At 39.8% G+C, this 22,567-nt stretch overlaps 1 protein-coding gene across 3 annotated transcripts in view; it reads right to left on the bottom strand.

Annotated features, from left to right (window-relative positions):
- Positions 1 to 8,982: 8,982 nt before the first annotated feature.
- The window catches only part of SLC41A3 (solute carrier family 41 member 3), a 37,956-nt gene continuing 24,371 nt past the window's right edge, over positions 8,983 to 22,567 (bottom strand). For all 3 annotated transcript variants that reach the window (XM_026678197.2, XM_026678190.2, XM_026678212.2), the window contains 6 exons: positions 21,714 to 21,860; positions 17,839 to 17,983; positions 16,722 to 16,801; positions 13,828 to 13,962; positions 11,248 to 11,396; positions 8,983 to 10,459 (listed from right to left, as the gene is read on the bottom strand). In XM_026678197.2, coding sequence (XP_026533982.1) covers positions 10,274 to 10,459; positions 11,248 to 11,396; positions 13,828 to 13,962; positions 16,722 to 16,801; positions 17,839 to 17,983; positions 21,714 to 21,860 — 842 coding nt within the window. In that variant the 3' untranslated portion in view covers positions 8,983 to 10,273. The remainder of the gene's footprint in view (positions 10,460 to 11,247; positions 11,397 to 13,827; positions 13,963 to 16,721; positions 16,802 to 17,838; positions 17,984 to 21,713; positions 21,861 to 22,567) is intronic.

Genomic DNA, 22,567 nt, shown 5'->3' with positions numbered 1-22,567 from the left:
TTTTGCTGGCAGAGGCACCGCGGGCTGGTCCTTTGCTGTTTCAAGGGCAGCCCTGCAGGCCCGATCTAAGTACCCTGACGGCCAGGTCAGGCCCGCGGGCCTCGAGTTTGACACCCCTGTCTTAGTTGTTTCATTTAGCACTAAGATGCAACAAAACTGTGCAGCACTTTGAATTCAGAGCATTGTTTTGTATATGCTCTGCAAACCCACCCAGAGGTTGGGTTGGCAGAGCATTTACAAGGGTTGAGTGGTCTAGAAATATGGTAATACATTTAATTCATAATCAGCCCCTAACTCTGGAATTCCTTCCAATTGTTTCAATGTGGAAGCAGTACAATTGATGAACATCAATGGTGCAGTTCTCACCATGCTGAAGTTAAAAACAAAAAAGTTTAAATCGTTAAAGACACAATAACAATCTCCCAACAGAAAAGAAAAAAAACATAATAGCACCCTTATTTATTACAATGAGCACTGGCCATGATGTACGAATGCAATATACCCATGATGGTCCTTCCATCACTCCACTACCTTCCAGATACATTGAAAATATCCCAAGAGCACCAGAAAGATTGTTCATGCTTTATTTGTGACAAAAGTGTCACAGCTTTTTGATCATGGAACAAAATGCATTTAAAGCAATTTAGCACAACTAGTGATATGTAAATATAAGCAGACTTCTGAAAGTTCTGAAACATTCTGTTTCTGACTTGTTTTAACACTTGTTTAAACAAAGGATCAGCAAAATGAGCCTTTAAACATAGAAAAGAATTGCAATTCCTACAAAACTGGCATTCCAAACCAATATGTGAGTTAGTGCTCTAAGGCAAGGGTTTGGTTTCTGTGGACCAGTGGTGGGGTGGGGTGGGGGTGAATGGCTTCACACACACATACCTAAATCTAATGCATGTGCAAATGAAGCTTTGTGCACTCACCTGCCACTTTGGCAGCCCGGTTCCTAATGGGCTGTAATCTGGTATTGGGCTGCAACTAAGGGGTGAGGGCCCATACTCGCATACCAATCACACCTAATAATGGATTGTGAATTCTGGAAATATAGTTTAAAAAAACGTTAGCAAAAACCTATTCTAATATATAATTTGGTGTTGGAGAAGTCAAATACTCTATGTTAATAGCAGAATGACTGGAATAGATTAGATTAATATACATTTTATTTAACCACTCCCCCAAAATCCCTCTATAGATGTCGTTGTTATTTTGTGTGCATGGTTGCATATTCTGTTATTCTGCTCTTTAAGTATAGCAGTATAGCAGCCCTAATGTTATTTAGTACAAAACTGAAGCATTAAAACATAATTTATTATGTTTATTTATTTATTAAAAGCATCTGCTGTTTATCTCTCCATCAAGAGACTTTTGTGTGCCTGTTGATGAAATTGGGAGCATCATGACCTGACTTGCATAAATTCTGATTTTTTAGATATCAGTTCAACAATAGTTCAAAATGGAACTTCAAATAGAATTTGGACCATCTGCTGGGAATAGGCTAACTTAGATTACAAAACCCTTGGCCATCAGAGGGTGTTAAACTACAATTCCCAGCCTAAATGATCAATGCTAAGAAATGTTGAGAGTCCTCATTGAGCAACATCTAGAAATAAAGAGTTACTTACTCCTCATGTTAGTCTAGATTTCATGGATATAAATGATGGACCACTGTAGATTATTCGGTTCTTTTCAACTCAGTGACCTGATGACTTACAAAGTGCTGCATCAAGATTTAATATGAAATCATTTCTCCGTTTTCCATAAATCCAGCCACTCTACCAAGCACACACATCTTCATAGTACTCACAATTTTGGGATTACGGTTGTTTTGGAAAGTATCCCTCTTGGGCCAGGAACTAGTGTAGAAGTTACTCTAATCAGGTTACCCAGAGGTGGGATTCAAAATTTGTAACAACTGGTTCAGGGGTATGGCTATGTGGGCATGGCCATGTGACTGTGTGTTTTCTTGCAGGCTCGCCCCAAATTTTGGGGCCTTCTGGGCCTCAGGGGAGCCTCTTGGATGAAGCAGTAAGTCAGCAAGGGGAATCCTGGAACAGCTGACCATAGGAACAGCTGATTGTCAGGAGGGGGGAAAAAAGACATACCCTAAGGAGTGACTGAGCGGGAAAGAATGCAGTCAGCGATGTTGGGCATGTGCGCAATGTTGTGCATGCGTGATAAGGAGTGACTGGGAGGGGAGGGCAGGCGGAGAGTGGCAAGGCCAGCCAGGGGCACGATTTGTTGGTTCTCTGAACTGTGCAGAATCATAACAACCGGTTCTATAGAACCGGTCTGAACCAGTAGAATCCCACCCCTGAGGTTACCCTGTGTTTAACAGCAGGTGTGACAGGCAGCAGTCCAATAAATGCAGCAGCTTTCACCCAACATGGAGATGAAATGATACAGACCAAACAGATGACTGGTCTCTAGCTGTAGTTCCAGAGACGTATCTGTAGGGCTGTTGGAGAGGGAATTTAGTTTAGATTGTATTCAGCTAGACAAGCCAAGCCAGCTGGCGCTCTCATGTCTCTTGCAAGCTACTAAAAGAACTTGTATTTGGGAACAGTTGAACAGCTGTGACCTGAATCCTGCAGTCAATCTCTGGAATTAATTAAGACCCATTTTTAACCATATCCTCTTCTGAAATTTGCTTGCCTTCCTTTCTTAGTCTTGTAAAGTGCAGAATCCTTGTTTCTCTCCCCCCCCCCCCCAATAATAGAACAGTGACTGTCTTTTGTTGTGTGATCAACATGGTGAAATTATATATCATCTTTTTGTTAAAAAGTCTGAAGAATTTCATCTGGCTTCCACCTTTGGTCATTTAAATAGAGCTTACTGTGTACAGTGGAATTTGTCTTCCCTCAGACTATTAATAATCTGTCATCAAATAATCACAGTTCCTTCTTTCACTAAAAACTCAAGCCTCTTCTCCAATGGCTTTCTAAACAGACTATAATTGCTTCAGCCTAACACCAAAAGATTTGACTTAGTAATAAATCTTTGTTTTTCTCACAAAGTTTTTTTTTTTAAAGAAAAATAAAGGTTTTTAATTGCTATAAGATGAAAAATACTCAGCAAGAAATAAAAACCCTGAAGCAATAACCCAACTTATCTAAAGCAGTATGTGTTTCTACTTGTATTCTTGTTTCTGAGTACACACTGAAGCAATTTCTAGAACTCTTACCTGGGGCTGGTTTCCTTGGGATTTGGTTGTGGCAGTTTGGCATTTGCAAAGCCTGTGCTTGTTTACAAATATCCTGGCTGCCAGGAGGTGCTGGCATTCAGCTGAAAATCCTGAAAGAAAGCGAAGTCTGCTGATCCTGCATTTTTTAATAAGATATTCATTAAGATTCAACGGTTCTGGAAGATAGACAAATTCACATTTCTCTGTCTTTTTCAACCAAACAGCAGTCTGTTATTTTCACAAGTGAAATGCCTAAGATGGTCTCATCTGAACCAAAGGTAGATGTGTATATGCCCTTCATGAAAAGGCTCCATGATGGCTTTTGCTGTCTTAGTTGAAGGACCACCCATTCTTACCGAGATGGCACAGATAAAAAGGGGCAGGTTTGGATCTGTTGTGACTACCATCTTTACTTTTTTAAAACCTCTGAAGATACCTGGGACATGTATGTATTTATGTATTTGTGTGTGTGTGTCTTGGAGGGAAAGCTTAATCCATTTTCCAAACTACCATAGTTACTCTTTCCTAGGCATTGGCTGATTCTTAAGCTTCTAGACTTCAGTCTAACTCAACCAGCAGCCAATCACAGAACAAACACAATTAGGGGAGATGGAAAGGAGAAATAGATCCAAGTGTCCTTTGCATAAAAATGGTATCCAGCCCCATTGTCCATTGGTCCTAGTGTTTCATGCAGATAGACCTTGTTTACCAACAGTATTTGGGACCAGGATCTTCATCACTAATGAACAGAGTCATAAAGCATGATATCATGTGACAGCATTGACTTACAATGGCAGTTCCAGCGGCTGCTGTTAGGGAAATCCCATATGATTATAGCATCCCATGGTCACATGATCACCATTTGCAATCTCCTGCTAACTTCCCCATTGACTTTGCTTGTTGGAAACCATCAGTGAAATTTCCCACTTTGGAAGACTGTAGTGGATGGGCCAGTGCCACCCTAACAGGTGAGATGCTTTCAGGATTGGACTATAGCAATTCAAGGATGCAATTTGCTAAAATGGAACAGAAGCAAAAGAAAAGGAGTTGCCAGCAATCTAAGGAAATGAGCTTGATGATACTCTATAGAGAGTGCCAGACTTAAAATGCACAGTGAAACAGCAGTATGTTGTTGGTGTCTAATATTGCCTCCTCAGGACACAATGTGGCCGATACTTTCTGAAAACAAATAGCAAAGCAGCAGGTTTTTATAAACTCAGAAACATTGTGTATAGGATTCCATGATGGGAAGCTGATGGTAAAAGGATCTTAAGGAAGGTTGCCATTCCTAAAAGAGAAGATAGATTACAACATAACAGTAGAAGGCAATTCCTGAGCAATTTAACAGTTAAACCAGTCACCTATAGATATGGAGCATTTCCTTTCACTGAGTGAGTCTAACTAGAAGTGGATTATTATGTTCAGCAGAAAGTGGGATCCAGTCTAAATGCTCCCAGCTTTTTGCAACTTTTTAAAACAAAACCAAATTTGGCAAGCTAAAAATTAGAACACTTACTGGAAGACAGAATGCTTGGAAATATATTTGCTTACCCAGAGTCAATTAAATGTTCATCGGTGGAAAAAAAATTACCACTTTTTCAATTTGTGTTTTATTCATCCTTATTATGGTAGTTATCTGATCATGTTGAGAAAATTAGATTTTGAGACAGACAACTGGATGTAATGCCAACCAATACAGAATGGAAAGATTTAAGGATCCTTAGTGAGTAAGAACTTTCAAAGCAATGCCCATTCATGATTTAGACAGAACATTTACTGATTTTTGTGGAAAAATGTTCTCCAACTAATTATTTACACCACTTGTTTTTCCTGCCTGATATAAATGAGTTGGAATTACCTAAGAGCAAAGATAAAACATGACCAGATGTTCTCTAGGGAGTCCATCCAAAATAGAAATAAACACAGTACTTTTCAATGAAAAGATCTTGGGTTTTTTTCAGGGAAAGGGGGAAGAGTTTGGATTCAGGAAAGGACTGGGCAATGTATAAATCCTTATAATAGTGACTTTAAAAGTAATAGAAAAAATCAGAACTTTAAAAAGGTAACCTTCATTTTAATGTTCACTTTCTTTACATAGATAGATTCTACTTAAAATCCAAGTAGAATTAATGATCTTGAATGGCAGTGATGAACAAAATGTGTTGGGCACTATTGAGTGGCTACTTTGCTCCCTGCAGTAACTTTCTACTCATGTAGTCATTGTGAAGGAAATAGGAACGTTTATTACAATGGTGTGTTTGAAATATTTTTACCACCGATTCAGTGGGCGTAGCTTGGTGGGCGCACTTTGCACGCGTGTGTGAACATGCACTTTGCACAGGCATTTTGAGTCACCTCCTGCAATCCTGCACTCTCCCTGACACTTCAGCAGCTGCTGCGCAGCCATTGCTGTGCCACGCAAAGCAGCTGCGCTTCAAAAGCAGGACATAAAGGTGAGCATGGGATCCTGGGCGGGTGGGTAGGCCCAATAGCAGAGTGTTGGAGAGAACCGGTTCAGTCTCCACTGCTCATCGCCGCTACCGGCTCACCAGAACCGGGCCGAACCGGAAGAATACCACCCACTGGTTTATTATCTAGAAACACAATGATTCCTTGGACATTGCCAAACTGCCTTCTTTGAGTTAGGAAAGCACCTCTCTCCAATTGCAAAGCAACTAAATCACGTAAATTGTAGCTGTGATCTTCTGGATAGACCACAGCAGTTGCAGTTTATTTACCTTTATGGTTAAATGCAAATTGTAACCAAATCATTCTGGTTTTACAATAAAAAAAACCGGCAGACTTCCCCCCCCACCTTCCATTTCCCCCTCCTCTCCCTCAATCCCACCCCACAAAAAAAGAAAAATATAACTTTCATTCTATCTCCCAAGTTATTTGGGTTTGTTTCATTCATTCATTCATTCATTCATGATTTGTTGTGGAGGCAATTTGGAGAAGTTTAATTCAATGTTGACAAAAGAAATTATGGTAGACACAAATGATGTATCAATTAAGGATTCTGGAGTTTTGTGGGTTTCTTTTCCCCATCTGCCAACATAAATTCAGAACCAAGTGCTACCAAGGTCTATGTTCAGGATTCTGGAAACTATAATCCCGAAGTGTCCAGAAAGCTCCAGGTAGGAAAGGCTCTGAAGTATGAGCAGTGCAAGTTAGATGTCTTCCTATTGTTTTGCTGCTCCTGTGTTTTCCAGCTACAGCCCTATTTTAAATATATTCCCTATTTTCTGGCACTTTCTTTTTTTATTTTACAGGGAGCTTATGAAGCCACATCTTGGCTTAGATTACAGCAACCTGGAGTCTTATTTGGGAAGAAAAATGATGTTACTTAAACAAAAAATAAAGTCAATGTACACTTGGAATATTATTACGTCAGCGTTCCAGCAAAACTCCATTCCAATCAGTAACTCTGAGACAAGCATAATCTCAAAAGTACCTTTATTAGAGTAGCACCTGGAACATCTGTGGAATCTCGAAACTAAGTTTCCCGGACTTCCCACAATGTCCCAAACTACAATCTTTCCCCTTTTCTCCCATCATCACATGGACCAATCACGATCTGTCCCAGTGTAAGATCCTTTTTCTCTGCTGCGCCACACTTAACAACCTTGAACTAAGAAAAGAATTTTATTTTTTCTACTTAGAACTACTCAATTGAAATCACCCCCTCCCACTTTCTCACGCTATGCAGCAGCTTGAAATACAGCTTCCAAAGCTGACATGCAGATTCTTTCACTATTGTATTTTCTCTCTTGATAATGTATGTCCATTCCAGAGCCTATCAGTTATTTATGGTGATGTTACATTAGCCAGGATACTACAGTGTGAGTAGAAAACAGTTTGTTTGGCTGTCAGAGTGCTAGTCCTTTCAGTTCAGTGTGGTGGTTGTGGTGGATTGTAGCTCTACATTCAGAAAGATTAAAGAGCATTCTGCAGCAACATCCAGGACTTTCCTCTCCACCAAAGTCCTCTCACTCTCATGCATCACATTGGAGGAGGTTTGGCACAAGCTGGATTCACTCTACTGAACAAATCTTGCTTTTAGGAGGGAAAGCACTAAAAGGAAAAGGATCCCCATATGAAAAGAATTTGATGTCAGGATATCTGTTTGATGAAATCTAAATTATGTCAGTTTCAACCGACAAGAGCAGACAATCACATGCCAGTGGAAAACCAGTGTAAGACATGACCACAGGCCCATCTCCCACTCTCTGGTTTCTCAGCAATTGTCAGTGGGAAATGCTATCTAATTATTATTATTTATTGCTATAGGCTCAAATGAAAACATCCAGGACTTTCCTCTCCACCAAAGTCCTCTCACTCTCATGCATCACATTGGAGGAGGTTTGGCACAAGCTGGATTCACTCTACTGAACAAATGTGTTACTTTTCTCACTGAATGGGTACCTATTTACCTGCTCACATGTAACATGCTTTCACACTGCTAAGTTGGCAAAAGCTGAGTCATATGAACAGGAGCTCACCGTTACACGATGCTAGGGCTCAAACTGTTGGGAATAGAGACCTTCTCCAGTGTCATTAAGCCACTGAGCCACTGTGCCTCTATTCAGATCCTATAACAACTATTTTAGAAATGTTTCAGTGACTGCAAACTGATGGTATCTCATGTTTTGGAGAGAGGCAGTAGAATCATAAAACAAGAAAGCATCTGTGAGGCTTTCCAATATATATTTTAGAGTTCCACTCGTATGTTTTCTTGTTCTACCAGCCCTACTTTCCCTTGTGAAGAGTAAAATGATGTAGTGGCAGGCAGGCTGAGGTTCAGGATTTTCCTCAGCCATAAAAGACAGCTTTGTGACGCCGGGATGCTTCCCGTCTCACCTCCCCAACACACAATCTATTTCTCAGGGTAGTTGTGACAAAAGTGGGAGGCAGTAGTAGTATGGATGTTATATTGAGTTCCCTGAGGATGTATGCCTTAAAAAAAGAAAAAGAATCGCTCTCTCAGCTGTGTTCAATGCAGTTTTCTACACCAGACTGATTCTTATAATTTTTATAACTGTATATATAAAAGCCAAGTGCCACTCGCTCATCACAAAATCTCCAGAACTGTAAAGCCTACCAACTGGAAATTTGGCACGGATGTTCCTCTTGGCTTCTAGGTGCTCGCTAAGGAAGGATTTTTCAAAATGACCATCAGATCATTACTATTTCTTAATACAGTAATTAACAGGCTCTGATGCTGAGTTCTAATCTTCCTCCCTACCTGAAAAGAACTCTGTTCCAACTGCCAGTTGCCTCACAAGGTTGATAGGTGGAATAGCAGTAGCGAATTCTTCGCTATCACACTCCATTATCCTGTAGCTGTAAAAGTCAGCAGCAGACACGGTCTTCTTGAGAGGACCCTTGGTATTTGCGTCGCACTGAGGTATATTGATGTAATAGCCATGTTCTTCACGGCAGAACACCAGAGGGTACTGGAGAGCTCAGGAGTGGTCTGGAGCTCCTTACAGTACTAAACATCGGTACCTCACCAAAATGTCTATGCCTTCCACCTATGGAACTGCTTCCAGACTCAAGGCGGCGGGAGCGATATTTCCTTATGTGTTTCAATCACCAATCACCACCGAGCAAAAAAATTGTGAACTGGATTTCTCCTGCATAGCCCAATCACATAGTGTTGTCACAAAGTACAGGTGCTGGGTAACTAGTAACTGATAAAGCTGACATATTGTCCCATGTGTTACCTGCTGGATCTTAGAAACTGTTAGCTTAACAACGCCCTGGGCCACATAATGAAACCATCCAAGTTCTAACCATTATTTATATTTTATTTTGTATGTGTACATTTCTGTGACCCCGTAAAAACAATAATCTGAGTTGAACTTGTAAAACAAAACAAAAAAAGAGGACAGGGAAAAAAAAGATGGAAATTTGATTAAGCCTGACACTTGTGCTGGAGGCATAGGGAAATTCAACCCCCGTTTTTCTATTATAAAAATTCCTCTGAGTAAAAACTCAGCTGTCACTGGGCTCTGGGCCAGAAATAAATGAGTTCATTTCCCTGCCTTTGCAACAGCTAAGAGGTCACAAAAAGATTTGTCCCTGACCCAGAACTCATGAAGGCCTGTTCTTCCCAGCACAAAGCTATCACGGACACCAAATTTCTATCAAACTTCCTCCTCTGACTACCTCTAGGGGAGCATTCAGAATTTGGCTTTTAAATTTAAGCTTATTTTCAGATTTCCCTGCACTAGCAGGTATGCTCAGCAAGAAACTTTGTCTAGGAAAGTAGTATAGTGAGATGGGAAAGATCAGATGCTGATTGTCCTTCCATCACTGACCGTTGCTTTCTTCTAAAAATTTTCTGTCCAAAACACATTTTTTAAATTTTCATTTGTATATACAATCAGTTTCAATATTTAGGGTTTTTCCCTCCCCAATTATGTTCCCCTAAGTGCAAGAAAACACACACACACACGTATACACAGAGAGACATATCCCATTCCCCAAGTTGAACATTAGTGGATAGACTAAAAAAATTAATGCAAAGTAATTTTCGCTGAGCAGGTTGCCATAATGCATGAGGTGTCATGAAGCAGATTTTGAACTATTGTACCATAATGCTTTGTTTCTCCTTTTTAAGTTAAGGAATTCAGTGAAAACAGTCCTGGACATAATTTTCTCTTTCTCTGTGGGAACATATAGCAGACAGAAAGCAAAATGCCTTCATTGAAGGATGGTGGAGACAATGTGGCATCTCGCCAAGGACACCAAGCTCAACCCCACTGAGAACAGGGGGTTAGATATCTGGTAGCATCAACAGACTGTTCAAACCAAGCTATTGTAGTAAGATTCCTTGACTGGTTGAACAACTGATCAGAGTGCTTCACAATCCTTTCCTTGCTGACACTTCAAAAGCTGTGATACATGATTATGCTACATCATTTTTAGTTCTTTTCAGCTATGCAGCGTTGAGATCCAAAGGGAGGAGACACAGGCAACCTGTTCCAGTTTAGGAACCTGAATGCCCTCTTTTCATTACCCTGTTGAAGACTGTGAGAGATCTTCAGGTGGGTTGACACTACAGTTGAAACAACTTTAGTTCCCTAGTTTTGGCTCCAACCCTCTGAGCAACCAAAGCAGGTGGAAGCAAACCGCCAAGAAGCCAGTGCCCAGGAGATCTCCCAGGGCAGTGAGGTAGGGGATGGAATAATTGTCAGGATCCAGACCCTTTCTCCACATTAGTCGGACAATGAGGTCAGCCATGTAGAGCAGAATTCCCACCTGCAAGTGAGAAACAAAATAAGCACAGTGGTCACCAGCATGCAACATGTCATGCTGTAGTAACACTGCCATCTATTCTATCAGCTGCGATAGCTGAAAGTGCACAGATTCCACAGCTGAGACAAAATCTCCTCCTTCTCATTTCTTTCCCCCATTTACAAGGAATACAGTATGTAACTTGGTCAGTTGGGATACTGTAATGCAGGGGTCCTCAACTCCCAAGCTACGGCCCATTAACGGACCTTTATCCCTTTGGAACTGGGCTGTGGAACTGGTAGGTGAGCATGTGTGCCTACTGCTCGCACAAATGGAGCTGTGTGTGTGTGTGCTTGCCCACCACTAGCACGAAACATTGGCTCTCCCCCCTCTGCCTCTCCCCCCCCCCGATCTGCAAAGCTGGAAAGGTTCTGCTATAATAGTATGTGGAAAGCTGTTGGGAAACAGGGCCAAGAGATGCTTCTTAGGGAATGGTCAGGTAAGAGACAACATAGTCTGCAGCTGGATGGTGGGTACAAGAGGCTCACAAGGGACGGTCCCTAGTTTCTTGGTCTCTAAAAAGAATAAGAGAATTCCTCTTTAGGCTTGCAAAATCATGTTAACATAGCTTAACAATAAAGCAGAAGTAACTTGTCTGGTTATGTTTCCTGTCTAATCTATTTGGTAAGGCTGGGGGTGAAATGTAGACAGAGTGTTCCACATGGAAAAGGGGGACTTTGGGGTGATGTGAATGGACAAAAATAAATTATCCAAACCCAGATCCCAAATTCTAAAGGTTAGTTTCTGGTTACCTGCAGAAGAGCAGCTGTCAGATAAAATGCCACAAAAGTGAAAGTGATTGCTGTGTGGCCCCCCTCAAAGAGATGTATAGTATAGAGGAACACCAGGTGTCCTGGGATCACTAGCAAGATCAGGACTCGAGCTGATTTAGAGTTGATACCTGCAGGAAAGAATAAAGATTGTAATTATGATCACACAGGAAAGAAGAGCTGAGTTCTTTGAAAAACATAGTAGGTACCACTACCCAATATATTTGCAGACAAAGAACTCTCTGAATGACTTTTTTCAATTAATATTTGCTAATATGCTTTTTGTACAACCTTTTTCAACATTAGGCATTGCATATACTTTCTCCTCTTCTTTCCATATTATATACATATGTAAATACATATCTATAGAAACATACTCATACACACATTCTCATTTTTGATTGCAGCACTGCAAGGTAAACCCTAGAGAGGTCCAAGAGAAGATTAGTGCAAAAATTAAATTTGATAATATATCTTCTAGATGCCACAGCTTATTTAGAAAGTGACCATTACATAATACTGAACAAATTTAGAAATGATAGCTGGATTTTATACATTTTAAAACCTCTTAAATCTGACTAGCACTATTTAAAGAAATGATTAAGTTTTCTTCCTTTTTTTCTAAAAACAATATTTTCCCTAAGTGGCAACATATTACCTATTATCCCATAGATTTCTGTCACTTTTCCGCTAGTTTTACTGCTATTCTTATTCCTCATCTAAACCATGTTGTGGGGAAGCCAATCTGCAAATTCCATTCCAATGACAAGGGGACTGATACAGGTAAGAACTAGATTGGATTGGATTGGTTTGGATAGATGTGTTTCTCAAACTGAAGGGAGGCTTCTGCATAGTGGAATAGACCTGAATTGGCATCCCATCGAAACCTTGTGAAGGTTTATGAAAGACGTCCCAAAGGTGCTTTTGCAAAAGGCAACCGGACTTTCTTGGTTTTTTTTTTTCCTTTGAAAATGTTTAATTTCTCATTCAAGAAGCGTCTTCAATTCTAACTGAATGGTGGGAATTCCCCATCGATCAATTAGAAGTGAAGAAGATTCTTGGTTGAGAAACAAAGTGTTTTCAGAGAGAGAGGAAAAAAACAAGTAAGTCCAATTGCCCTTTGGAAAAAAACACCTTTGAGACAACAATGATCTATCTGAGCGATTAGATGATTATGCAAGTCACAGGAATATAGGCAAAGCAATTCATTGTGGCTTATATGGAGAACAACCTTTCTCATTGGCTTCTGACTGGGAAAGAAGAGTACCGTATTTGCCGGCGTATAAGACGACTGGGCGTATAAGACGAGCCCCCAACATTTCCACTCAAAATATAGAGTTTGTTATATACTCGCCGTATAAGACGACCCCCCCCACTTGGAGGCATGTTTTTCAGGGCAAAAAGTCATCTCATACGCCGGCAAATACGGTAAGTTGTAACACTTGGGGTATTCTGGATATAATTCTTGATTGACACCCCCGCCCCTTTACCCCAAACTTACAAAGCCACCAAAATGCTTTAGAGAGGCAGCTTCGCCTTTCTCAGGCTGGCACTCAATTCCTCTCCCTTTCTTTGTGACAGCCCCCGCGTGCGTGCCATCAGGACTCCAAGGGTGGGGGATGGACAGCTGCCAACTCTCTCTCTCTCTCTCTGTGTGTGTGTGTGGTGTGGAGGGTAATTCCGGCTATCTCTGGCCTCCGCTCGGTTTTAAAGTCACTTGGCCGGTTCCCAAGTCGCAAGCGCGCGCTGGCCGGGAGATGCGGCGCTGGGTGGCAGCTCGGTGCCGGGGAGGCGGATCTTTCTCTCTTAAGTGGGGCGGGGAGGAGGGGACAAGAGGAGGGACGGGACGGGACAAGGGGCGGGAGGAGGTCCCTCGCCTTCTTCCACCGCCCACCGGACCCTTTTCTTCCCAAGGGGACCCTGGAAAGCAGCTCGGGAGCTGGGTGGCCCTGCCCAGCGGGGTCCCATCAGGAACTTCCCGAGGACACCCCCCCCGCCCCAAGCACAGCCCTCCCGGTCTTTCAAAGAGGGAGGGAGAAGCGGGAGGAGCAAATTGCCGCCCCCCGCCCCGCTGCCCAGAAGGAGGGGCGCCACAGTCCACCCCCACCATCTTCTCCCCCACTCCCCGGGCCATTATGCGGCTCGGGGCTGGCTGGGCGAGCGGCCCCGCCAGAGACCCTCCGCTCCACCCCCACCCCACCTCCAGATTGGCCTCCAGCGCCCCGAGCCGGGCGGAGGGTGGGTGGGTGGGTGGGTGGGGAGGAGGAGGAAGAGAGACTCCGGCTGAGCTTGAAGGGGCTTCGTAAGTTGCGGAGCTCCGCCCCCGTCGCTCTTGCACCGAGTGACAACAACATATTTACCGGCATATAAGACGACCCCCCCACTTGGAGGCATGTTTTTCAGGGCAAAAAAGTCATCTTATACGCCGGCAAGTACGGTAATTTTCTGTAACACTGAATGGAGACCCAAGTTAATGGTTAATGAGTACATCTTCCTAGTACAGTATTTTCTGAAATTCTAGAGTCCAGGTGTGCATATAGCAAGGGACCAATGACCTCCTACCTGAGGCAAAGAAGGTGGTACATGGATTAGGCCAATGCTGCCTCATTTTGTGTGGCAGGACTCCAGGCATGCTCCAGAAATGGAGAAATGTGGAAATGCGACTGGCCTGGATAGCCACCAAATTGCCACCAACACCTGCAGAGGCCAAAGGACAGAACACAAGTATTAACCCTCTGTAAGCAAAACCTAGAAGCCTTGCTCAAAGCCATGGAAACACGGGTACAAGTCATGTGGGAAGTTCTACTACAAAGGTGGGCAACATTTGGATCTCTATAGCCCACAATTAACATTCTGTAGTCAAGGACTGGCTTTGTGGGGATTTGCTGAGGATACAAATCTGACAAATAGAATTATCAATAAAATTACCAATAGAAGAAATACAATTTTTCCCCACCCCGGGTTTTTGTAGGATTCATGGGCTGTTCTTGTTTTAGAAGCTTACACTGTATTTTTTGGGTGATTCCTACCACACTATGGCAGGAAATGGAGCTACTAACTAACATTTCATAACTAAAGGTAGAAATAGCTCTGATGTCAACTCATAAAATATTTCTATGGTCTTTTTAGAGTTGCCAACAGAAAGAGAGGAGGGAGCAGTGGGCAGCTTGCATTCCATAAATGTTTTCAAAGATAGTTTCTAGGTGACTGGATTTTCTGCCATGCAAAATTCTAACTGGAGAGTATGATTGATGACTTTTGGTTATGGATGTGTCCCATTGGAGAATATGAATTATGATACACCTGGGGATGGGGGAAAACCAGGGTCAAGGGTGACAATGAATGATGTGTCTCAGAGTCGGCCAGGCAGTGCCGGCATGTTTACTCCTAATAAATCTTCTTTAAGTTCTGGAAGTTGGCTAGAGAGTCATGATTTAAATGGGGGTATCTGCCGGAGCCCTGACATCTGAGACCACTCAGTTCACTCATTCCTGTTCTGGAAGGAAGCTCCTACTGAAATGATTTAAATACCATCATACCGTTTATACTGTCCTTTTCTCCTAATGATTTTATGATAAGAATTCACACAAGGACATATAAAGAAAGTAAAAACGAGGTCATCTGAGCCCCACTTTAAATTCCATAAATAAGGTAGAGGGAGTATACAATAAAAGCCTCACCTGGAAGTAACCTCAATGCAACTTAGTTGATATGGAAAAGGAGATGCATTGATCTAGTATTGGTGATAGTCGATATTTGACCCTAATCAATATATTTTCAATGTAAGATGAAATTGGGAATTCAGCAGACTCAGAGGTTTTTTTTTTCTCCTTTACAAACGGGCAGGGCTTTTAATTTTTTTTTTATTTATTATCAATTTTTTTGGCTCCTCATCTTACTACAAGGTAACTCCTGCTTCTTGCCAAGAAATTAAAACAACTTTGCAAGGAATTTGGGGAGGAGATGCCACTTTTTTTTTTTTTATAACTTCTGTTGACAAATGTAGGTGAAGTAAATTTGGGGTCTGTACCACTCAAAATACTAACACCAAGGGCCCGTCCTCTACCTTTCATTGTTTCCCAGAGAGAAACATCTCATCCCCATCCCAAATGCCGTATAGATTTCTGCTCTTCCTTCATTCAGAGTCATTAATTTCCCGGCCTTCACAAACACTTAAACTTTGAAGCATATATTGGCCCAGCGCTAATATTTTTACATCAGTATTCTGCAGCAATTAAGCTTGTAAAAAGTTTTCAAGCACAAGAACTCCCGAGCATGACCCACAGCATTTTAGGGGATCCCAGGGTTTCCTTCCCATGGTGATGTGAGGAATTGTCATATAACTTTGGCAATAGTAGTCCTCTTCTCTAGACTTATCTGGCACAGCCTGTTTGCTGCAGCTCTGACACCAGCTTTTCATTCCTTTTCTCAGAAATGAACACAGCCGAAAGGCTTTTGCATGTTTAATCCACTTCAGAAAATAAACTTAGGACGCCATAATAATTATGTTCCTCTGAAGGTCCTGAGAAAATGGACTCCACCCACACCAGGCAAATTTAGAAGACAAATCTGTTACCATATTTCCAAAGGAATTCAGGTTGGCAAATTGGAGACGTTATGTGCTTCATTCAATTGATGCCATGGAACCTTACATTTATACATGTGGGCTCTCCCAATCAGTTTTACGACTCAAAATGATTGTGAAGTATCCACTAGGTATTGGTGGAGCTTTCTTGACATAGATCCTGCTCTGAGTTTATACTGCTCAAGCTCCTGTTTCATTCTTTTATTTTCTTCAAATTGCTAAACATATCTGTATGGGGATTGCAATGCAGTTTAAATTGGTGTCTATAGCTCAGCATGCAATGTGGCCCAACTTATCCTTTACAAACTCCATGCCCCACTATGTGAATAAGTTGATTCCCTGGACCCCCAGTTGATTTCCTGGATCCCCTGTAATCATCAGTGTTATGAATATATGTAGCATTTGATGAAATTAACATTCCAGTAAAAATCAATGTATTTGTGGCCTATTAGTTTGTTTATAGAGCAGTGTTTCTTCATCTTGGAAAGTCTAAAATGCATGGATATCCATCTCTAGAATTCCCCAGCCAGCATGCATGGTTTACGTTTAGACCAATGCAATTCTCCTGTCTAGCAATGTTTTATCATCTGAGTTTTGAATTAGAATTATTTGAATAAAATGGAGATGTTCTTCTGGAGAATTGCAACCCTCTCCTTTTAAGCAGATACACTGAATTACTCAACTGAGAAAAATTTAATTACTGAGTGTCCTAATACATCCCCAGAATGAAAAAGGCTAAATAATATAATATACTTTTGTGAGAGAATCAGAGTTTATTTATCTTTCCTATCAAACCTTGGAACACCAGTCTTAAAACAATAAAGCAGAAATTGTATTTAATTACATTTGCAATTTGTTTTAATCATCTTACCATTGATCACTGGAACGAAAACAGCAATGCCTTCAAAGTTTGGTTTTGCTACAGTTTTGTCCAAAATTACTCCACCAAAGCTGTTTCAAAACATACACATCCATCCATTAGTCTAATTTACCAGTAGTCTAAATGCAAACTACTACCAACTAATCAAGCATATATACTACTATATATTATTAGCATAAACTAGCACCATATTCTCAAATAAGAATTCAAACCTTACTATAGTTAGGAAGTTAAGAAATTTGTACTAATAGAACAAGAATTTTAATCTTGTTTTTAGGAGGGAAAGTACTAAAAGGAAAAGGATCCCCATATGAAAAGAATTTGATGTCAGGATATCTGTTTGATGAAATCTAAATTCTGTCAGTTTCAACCGACAAGAGCAGTCAATCAAATGCCAGTGGAAAGCCAGTGTAAGACATGACCACAGGCCCATCTCCCACTCTCAGGTTTTTCAGCAATTGTCAGTGGGAAATGCTATCTAATTATTATTATTTATTGCTATAGGCTCAAATGAAAACATTGCAGGATGAAAACTTCTTTATTGAAGAAGATGGATTATAATCTACCATGCTGGCCCAATATGGATTAATAGACAGGCTTTTATATTTTATTTTATATTTTAATTTTATTTCCCAGTCTTGGTTTAAGAGTGAATGACCAGCCCAAAGTTACCCAGCTGACTATTCATATGTTTTAACTTTTACTTATTTGGGGGGGAAACATCGCCACTCAAAGCTTCAACATTATTTTCTAGAAGCTAAACCCACGTTATGAAGTTCATGCTTTTAAATAATATGTTAGATAATTAGACAAACTAAGGGAAATTAAAAGCTTGAACATTTTTACTACAAGCTAGAAAGAACTGCAACCCTCTAAGTGATTCTCCTTTTATTTATTTCAAATAACATAAAAAACCCACCTATTTTAGCTTCTTAAAGATCCAGGAGCTTATTAATAAAGATTTCACTAACATATTCCAGATATGCAGAAAGAGACAATCAATCCCCAACAAAAATCCAGAATTTAACAAAACTGATTATTATTATACTGATTTTTCCATGGCAAGCACATAGTGATGGAGTGAAGCTCTATCTCCAGTGACAGTTACCTGCTGATGATCATTGCAATTAAAATTGGTTGCCATCCAGTCTTCAAGACTTCGGCAATGGGAGGACTCTGCCGAGCAACAGCAATCCACAAAGGAATCAAAACAATGAAAATAGTACAGACTATAGGGGACAGGTAGGTTGCATCTGCCGGAAGAAAAAAAGAAGATGATCTCAGATTTACACCTGAATTTTCAATTCTGAGGGATTAAATCACATTTTCATTTTGGTAAAATAATTCAACGGTTTTCAACTAAAAGCACAGTTGCAATGACAAACACCCAAGTCTGATCGCTCTCAGAACTGTGTTTGATGGGTATCTTTTTTCAATTACCTGCTATAATAAACCAACAGAACTAACTAATGTGAGAGATAACTAGAAAATACATTGGACATAAGGAAAAAGGTTAAACATCAGTAATAAGAATGACCATCCACCAGGAGAGAAGTGCCTGAAATATATAAGAAGCTTACAGATTTTCAGATGTGGTTTTCAGATTTTTTTTTTAATTCTCCAGAAAATATTATGCTCTGCTCTTAGGAATGATTGTGACAGGATGGCCACACTTGAAAAGTAAATTTTCTCCCCAATTCTATTTTCAAGGATATATATGTGTCACTGTTGACTTGTGGGACATCAACATTTTGTAGTCTTTTCCAATGAGGATGGGAACTGGTGGATGTTTTTTTAAACATAGATCTTTGAAAATTTCTATTCAGCTGAGAATTATGTGCTGCTGAGAACATCACTGTTAAAATCATCCATGATTCTTTAATTAAGTACTCATAAAACTGATCTTGCCAGTTACACTTTAATTGAACTGACTGAACTAGAACATTTTTTTTTCACACAGGCACACTACATGTTGAAAGATTGTGTTTATCAAACAAGTAAAACCTGCATCAAACATTGGTGTTATTTATTCATTTAGACTTTCTTTATATGTTAATAACATTACATCAATTCTAATAATACTCAGTGGGAAAGATACATAAAAATTCAGAAAGCCTGAAAGACAGCAGATACTTGTTTGCACATCAAATACTGTGCTATTCCTATTTGTTATGCCTTAGTTAATTATACCATGGATTAATTAATTAAGCCAGGGATTAATTTATCATACATTTGAACTGGAGTCAAAAGTGGGACAAGTCCAAAGAGAAGACCTGAAAATCAGCCAACCATTTAAAATATTATATTCAATATAATATTTATGATTTTTTACAAACAGATCTGTATATGTACAAACTTTTAAACAAAACAAGTTTTATGGAAGTAATATTACTAGTTTTATGGCATCCTAACATTTTGCTGGCAGCTGCTCTTCAAAGGCAGAGTGAGCTTCTTTGTAACTTACTTCTCAGCAATTTACGGTCAAAAGACCTCCAAGAATTGGCTGGGCTTTTGTATTCATCACTGACAAAGTCTGGATAGTTCATGTCACAAGAGTCCAAGAAAGCTGGTTTCTGAGTGGTTCCTTATCTAACCTTCACTTCCAGTGAAATGTCAGAACGTTAGAGCACAACCATTCAATATCTCAAGTTCATTATGGCTTAATTGATGCTCACCATGTAAGTTTACACCAGTATAATATTGAGATAATTATCAGAAGGAGGGGAAAATTGTAAAAAAAAAGAAGATTTTTTCTTAGTAGGTTATTCCACTCAAATTGTAATAGAAGCCAGAGAAGTCAACTTCTATTTTAATCTCATGATGGATTTATAGATACTGTCATGGAATTAGACCTTCATGTTATGGTGCCTTCAGATGTTTTGGATTTCAACTGCCATAAGGATTATGAGAGCTGAAATACAAGTGCTTTGTAGAAGAAAGCTCATGTGACACATCATTATGGCAGCTGAAATCCATTTCTTTTTTTAAAAAAATTCTGGTTACAGACGAATTGTACCAGTTGAGATTTAAATGGACCATGATCCTTTTTCTTTGAAGCGAGTTCATTCCATCTAGCCCAACTTCATGCTTTCTCCTATAAAAATGACAGAGTAGTATTGAAATTACCTGACTATTCTACCTAGAATGAAATGTATTTCAGTCTCTGTTTAAGACAATCTCTATTCTCACACAAGGACTTCCCTAAATTACTTTGAGCAAAGAAGCCCTCCATCATTTGCAATGGAACATTCCACAGTTGAACACTCATCTGCATCCCCCCCACCCCAAATTTTCTTCCATTGCTTAAACTGCTCTAGTCTGCCTTCTCCTCTAGAGATAGTCAGTGAATCTGAGCTATAAATAGAATAATTATTACTATCTCAACCTGCTTCCCCATAAATGGGCTGCAAGAAAGTATTTTATCAGTTACTATCCCTTTAATCATTTTCTCCTTCTGAAATAACATAGCATTGCAATGATCTTTAAAAGGGCAGGAGACTTTGTAAAGGAGACAGAGAAGAATGCTGGGCCAGTAGAAAACAAACATGAGACAGAAGCAGAAAGAAGCTTCAGAAACACCTTGAAACAAACAGGAGAATGCTAAACTTCTGATAGCCTAATAATATTTCTTGTAAGATTCTCCATCTGCTCTTTGTAATTGGCCCAAAGCTGGGCTAGTAGCAACTCAATCTCCAGGCAATGTGGTAGAAGAATTCTTGAAATGTGCTTTTCATTTTCCTGCAAAAGATATTGTGAAAGCCTCAAGCCAGTAGGATGAAATCATAAAACCACATTAATCGCAAAGCAAGCAATTTCAAAGAAAAGAAATTCAGCCTCGTCTGGTGGGGAAAGCAAAGGATAATTCCAGAAGATGCAATATTACGTGACAGAAGCTTGCTGCTTAGGAAACAGGTGGAAGTGCTGTATCTCTACCTGGTTTATGAGGAAATGCTTGAGAAACCTAAACAAACTCTCTGTTTTTGGTAGCAAGATTATTTACATATTTTTCAAATCTGTCTTCTATTATAAGAGATACAGACCACCATAACTCTTTGTGCCTTCCAGCATTTTAATATTTTTCAGAATAGGTATTCCAGGAGTTGCTTGAAGTAGAGAACAAGATAGTGTCCAAAATTAAATTTTAGAACAACTCATGAGCTAGGCCTGCCCCGTGTTATCCAGTGAATTTTATAGACTTGTTTATGGATGTCACATCTCATTATACATCAGATGAGTTCTGAAGTGCATGAATGTGGCACCAAAGTGCAATACAATGTATGGCATGTTTGCTGCCTTTGAAAAAACAGGATCCATCCACTGTAGCCATAAATAGCCATGTGACCTGCTCTCATTTTTAAAATTATAATCTCCCCTATTGTTATATTCTTCCAAGAGAAAAAAAGATTGAAAAAAAAAGTACAAAGCCTACAATTCAGCCAGCCTTCAAAATACTTTCTAGGTCATTCAAACACATCTAACTGTGCCTGTACTGCTTCATTATATGAAACATTCATGCTTCAAATAAACAAGAATGGGCTGCTTTATATATAAAATGTCCTGCCACAAAGACTGAAGGGAAGATAGAATTTGGACATGCTTGAAGTTTTTTCTCTGCCAGTTTAAATCTGCCAAAATATTATTTTTATATAGCTTATATTAGCCCAGAAATCTATTATTACTAAGGCAGGATTAGATAATTTCCAGGATATTTGGCATCCAAGAATGTTGATGCTTGTTATTTGTTACTTCTACCAGTCAAAGGACCTTAATTTTTCTGCATTGGTTATTTGCCTTTTAATGCCTATTAATAAATGCATGAAAACTCACTAAGGTGAGTTTTCCGTAGACAGAAACTGTCCATTACTGCATTCCATACTCAACCTTCCAAGCCATCTCCCATCGATACAAAAAACTTTTCCAAAATATTTTTTTATAATTTATTGAACTTGCTGATGAGTTCCTAAGATTTTTTCATTAACATACCTATATATCTGAAGAGAATACTGCTAATTCCAGCCAGCAGACTAAGAGTAATCAAATCTCCAAGGCTTGCAGCTATCGGAGTAGCAACATTATCCGGATTTATCCCAATCTTTCTTGCTCCAATGATCACACCAATCATCAACAATCCTAGGAAAAAGTGAGACCACAGATTTAGAAAGTTTTTAATAAATCTGCAGAATAAAAAAAGTTCAGAACATCCCCAGGACTTTTTCTCTTCCAGAGCCCACAGAACTAGAAGCAGCAGGCTGATTTGCCAGGGCCTTACGAGTGACACTAGAATGGAGAGATGAGAGAATAATATCAGATCTATTAGCATCTGGGATGCAGTAAAGAGAATCAAAAGGTACTGGAAAAAACCAGACCAAATACAGCACCAAAAAAACATTATTACAATTTGAAAGTATCAGCAGGGACTATAAATAATTCTGTAAGTTTTTTAAATATTCACTCCCATTTTTCACATTGTAAAGCTTAAAAGTCAAACAAAATGTGTATATTAACTATGGAGTTGGGGTGCAGAGAAGAGAGTTTGTACAACTGCATAGCTATGTCAAGGAAAGAAGATCTTTTGCTGAATTATTCGGTTTAATCTTATTCACACTTTACTTCCTTTATTGGTGCTCTTACTGCATTCAACAATCATCTTTCAACTTCATGCTTGCTCAAAAATTCCATAATTGAAGCCTATTCACTTTATCATAAGCATTCTCTAAATCAACAATGCACAATAAACTTTATCTCATTCAAAATGTCTCAATGACCTCCTGAAGAGCAACAATCTTATCTGCACATGTCCCATCTGGCATGGAACTATATTGCACTTTCCAAAATTT

Source organism: Notechis scutatus, chromosome 2 (genome assembly GCF_049901735.1).
Source record: "Notechis scutatus isolate UNSWTSFEM ecotype Mainland chromosome 2, rNotScu1.2, whole genome shotgun sequence".
Lineage (NCBI taxonomy): Eukaryota > Metazoa > Chordata > Lepidosauria > Squamata > Elapidae > Notechis > Notechis scutatus.
The sequence above is the reverse complement of the archived record's forward strand: the minus strand, read 5'-3'. Positions and strand labels throughout refer to the sequence as shown.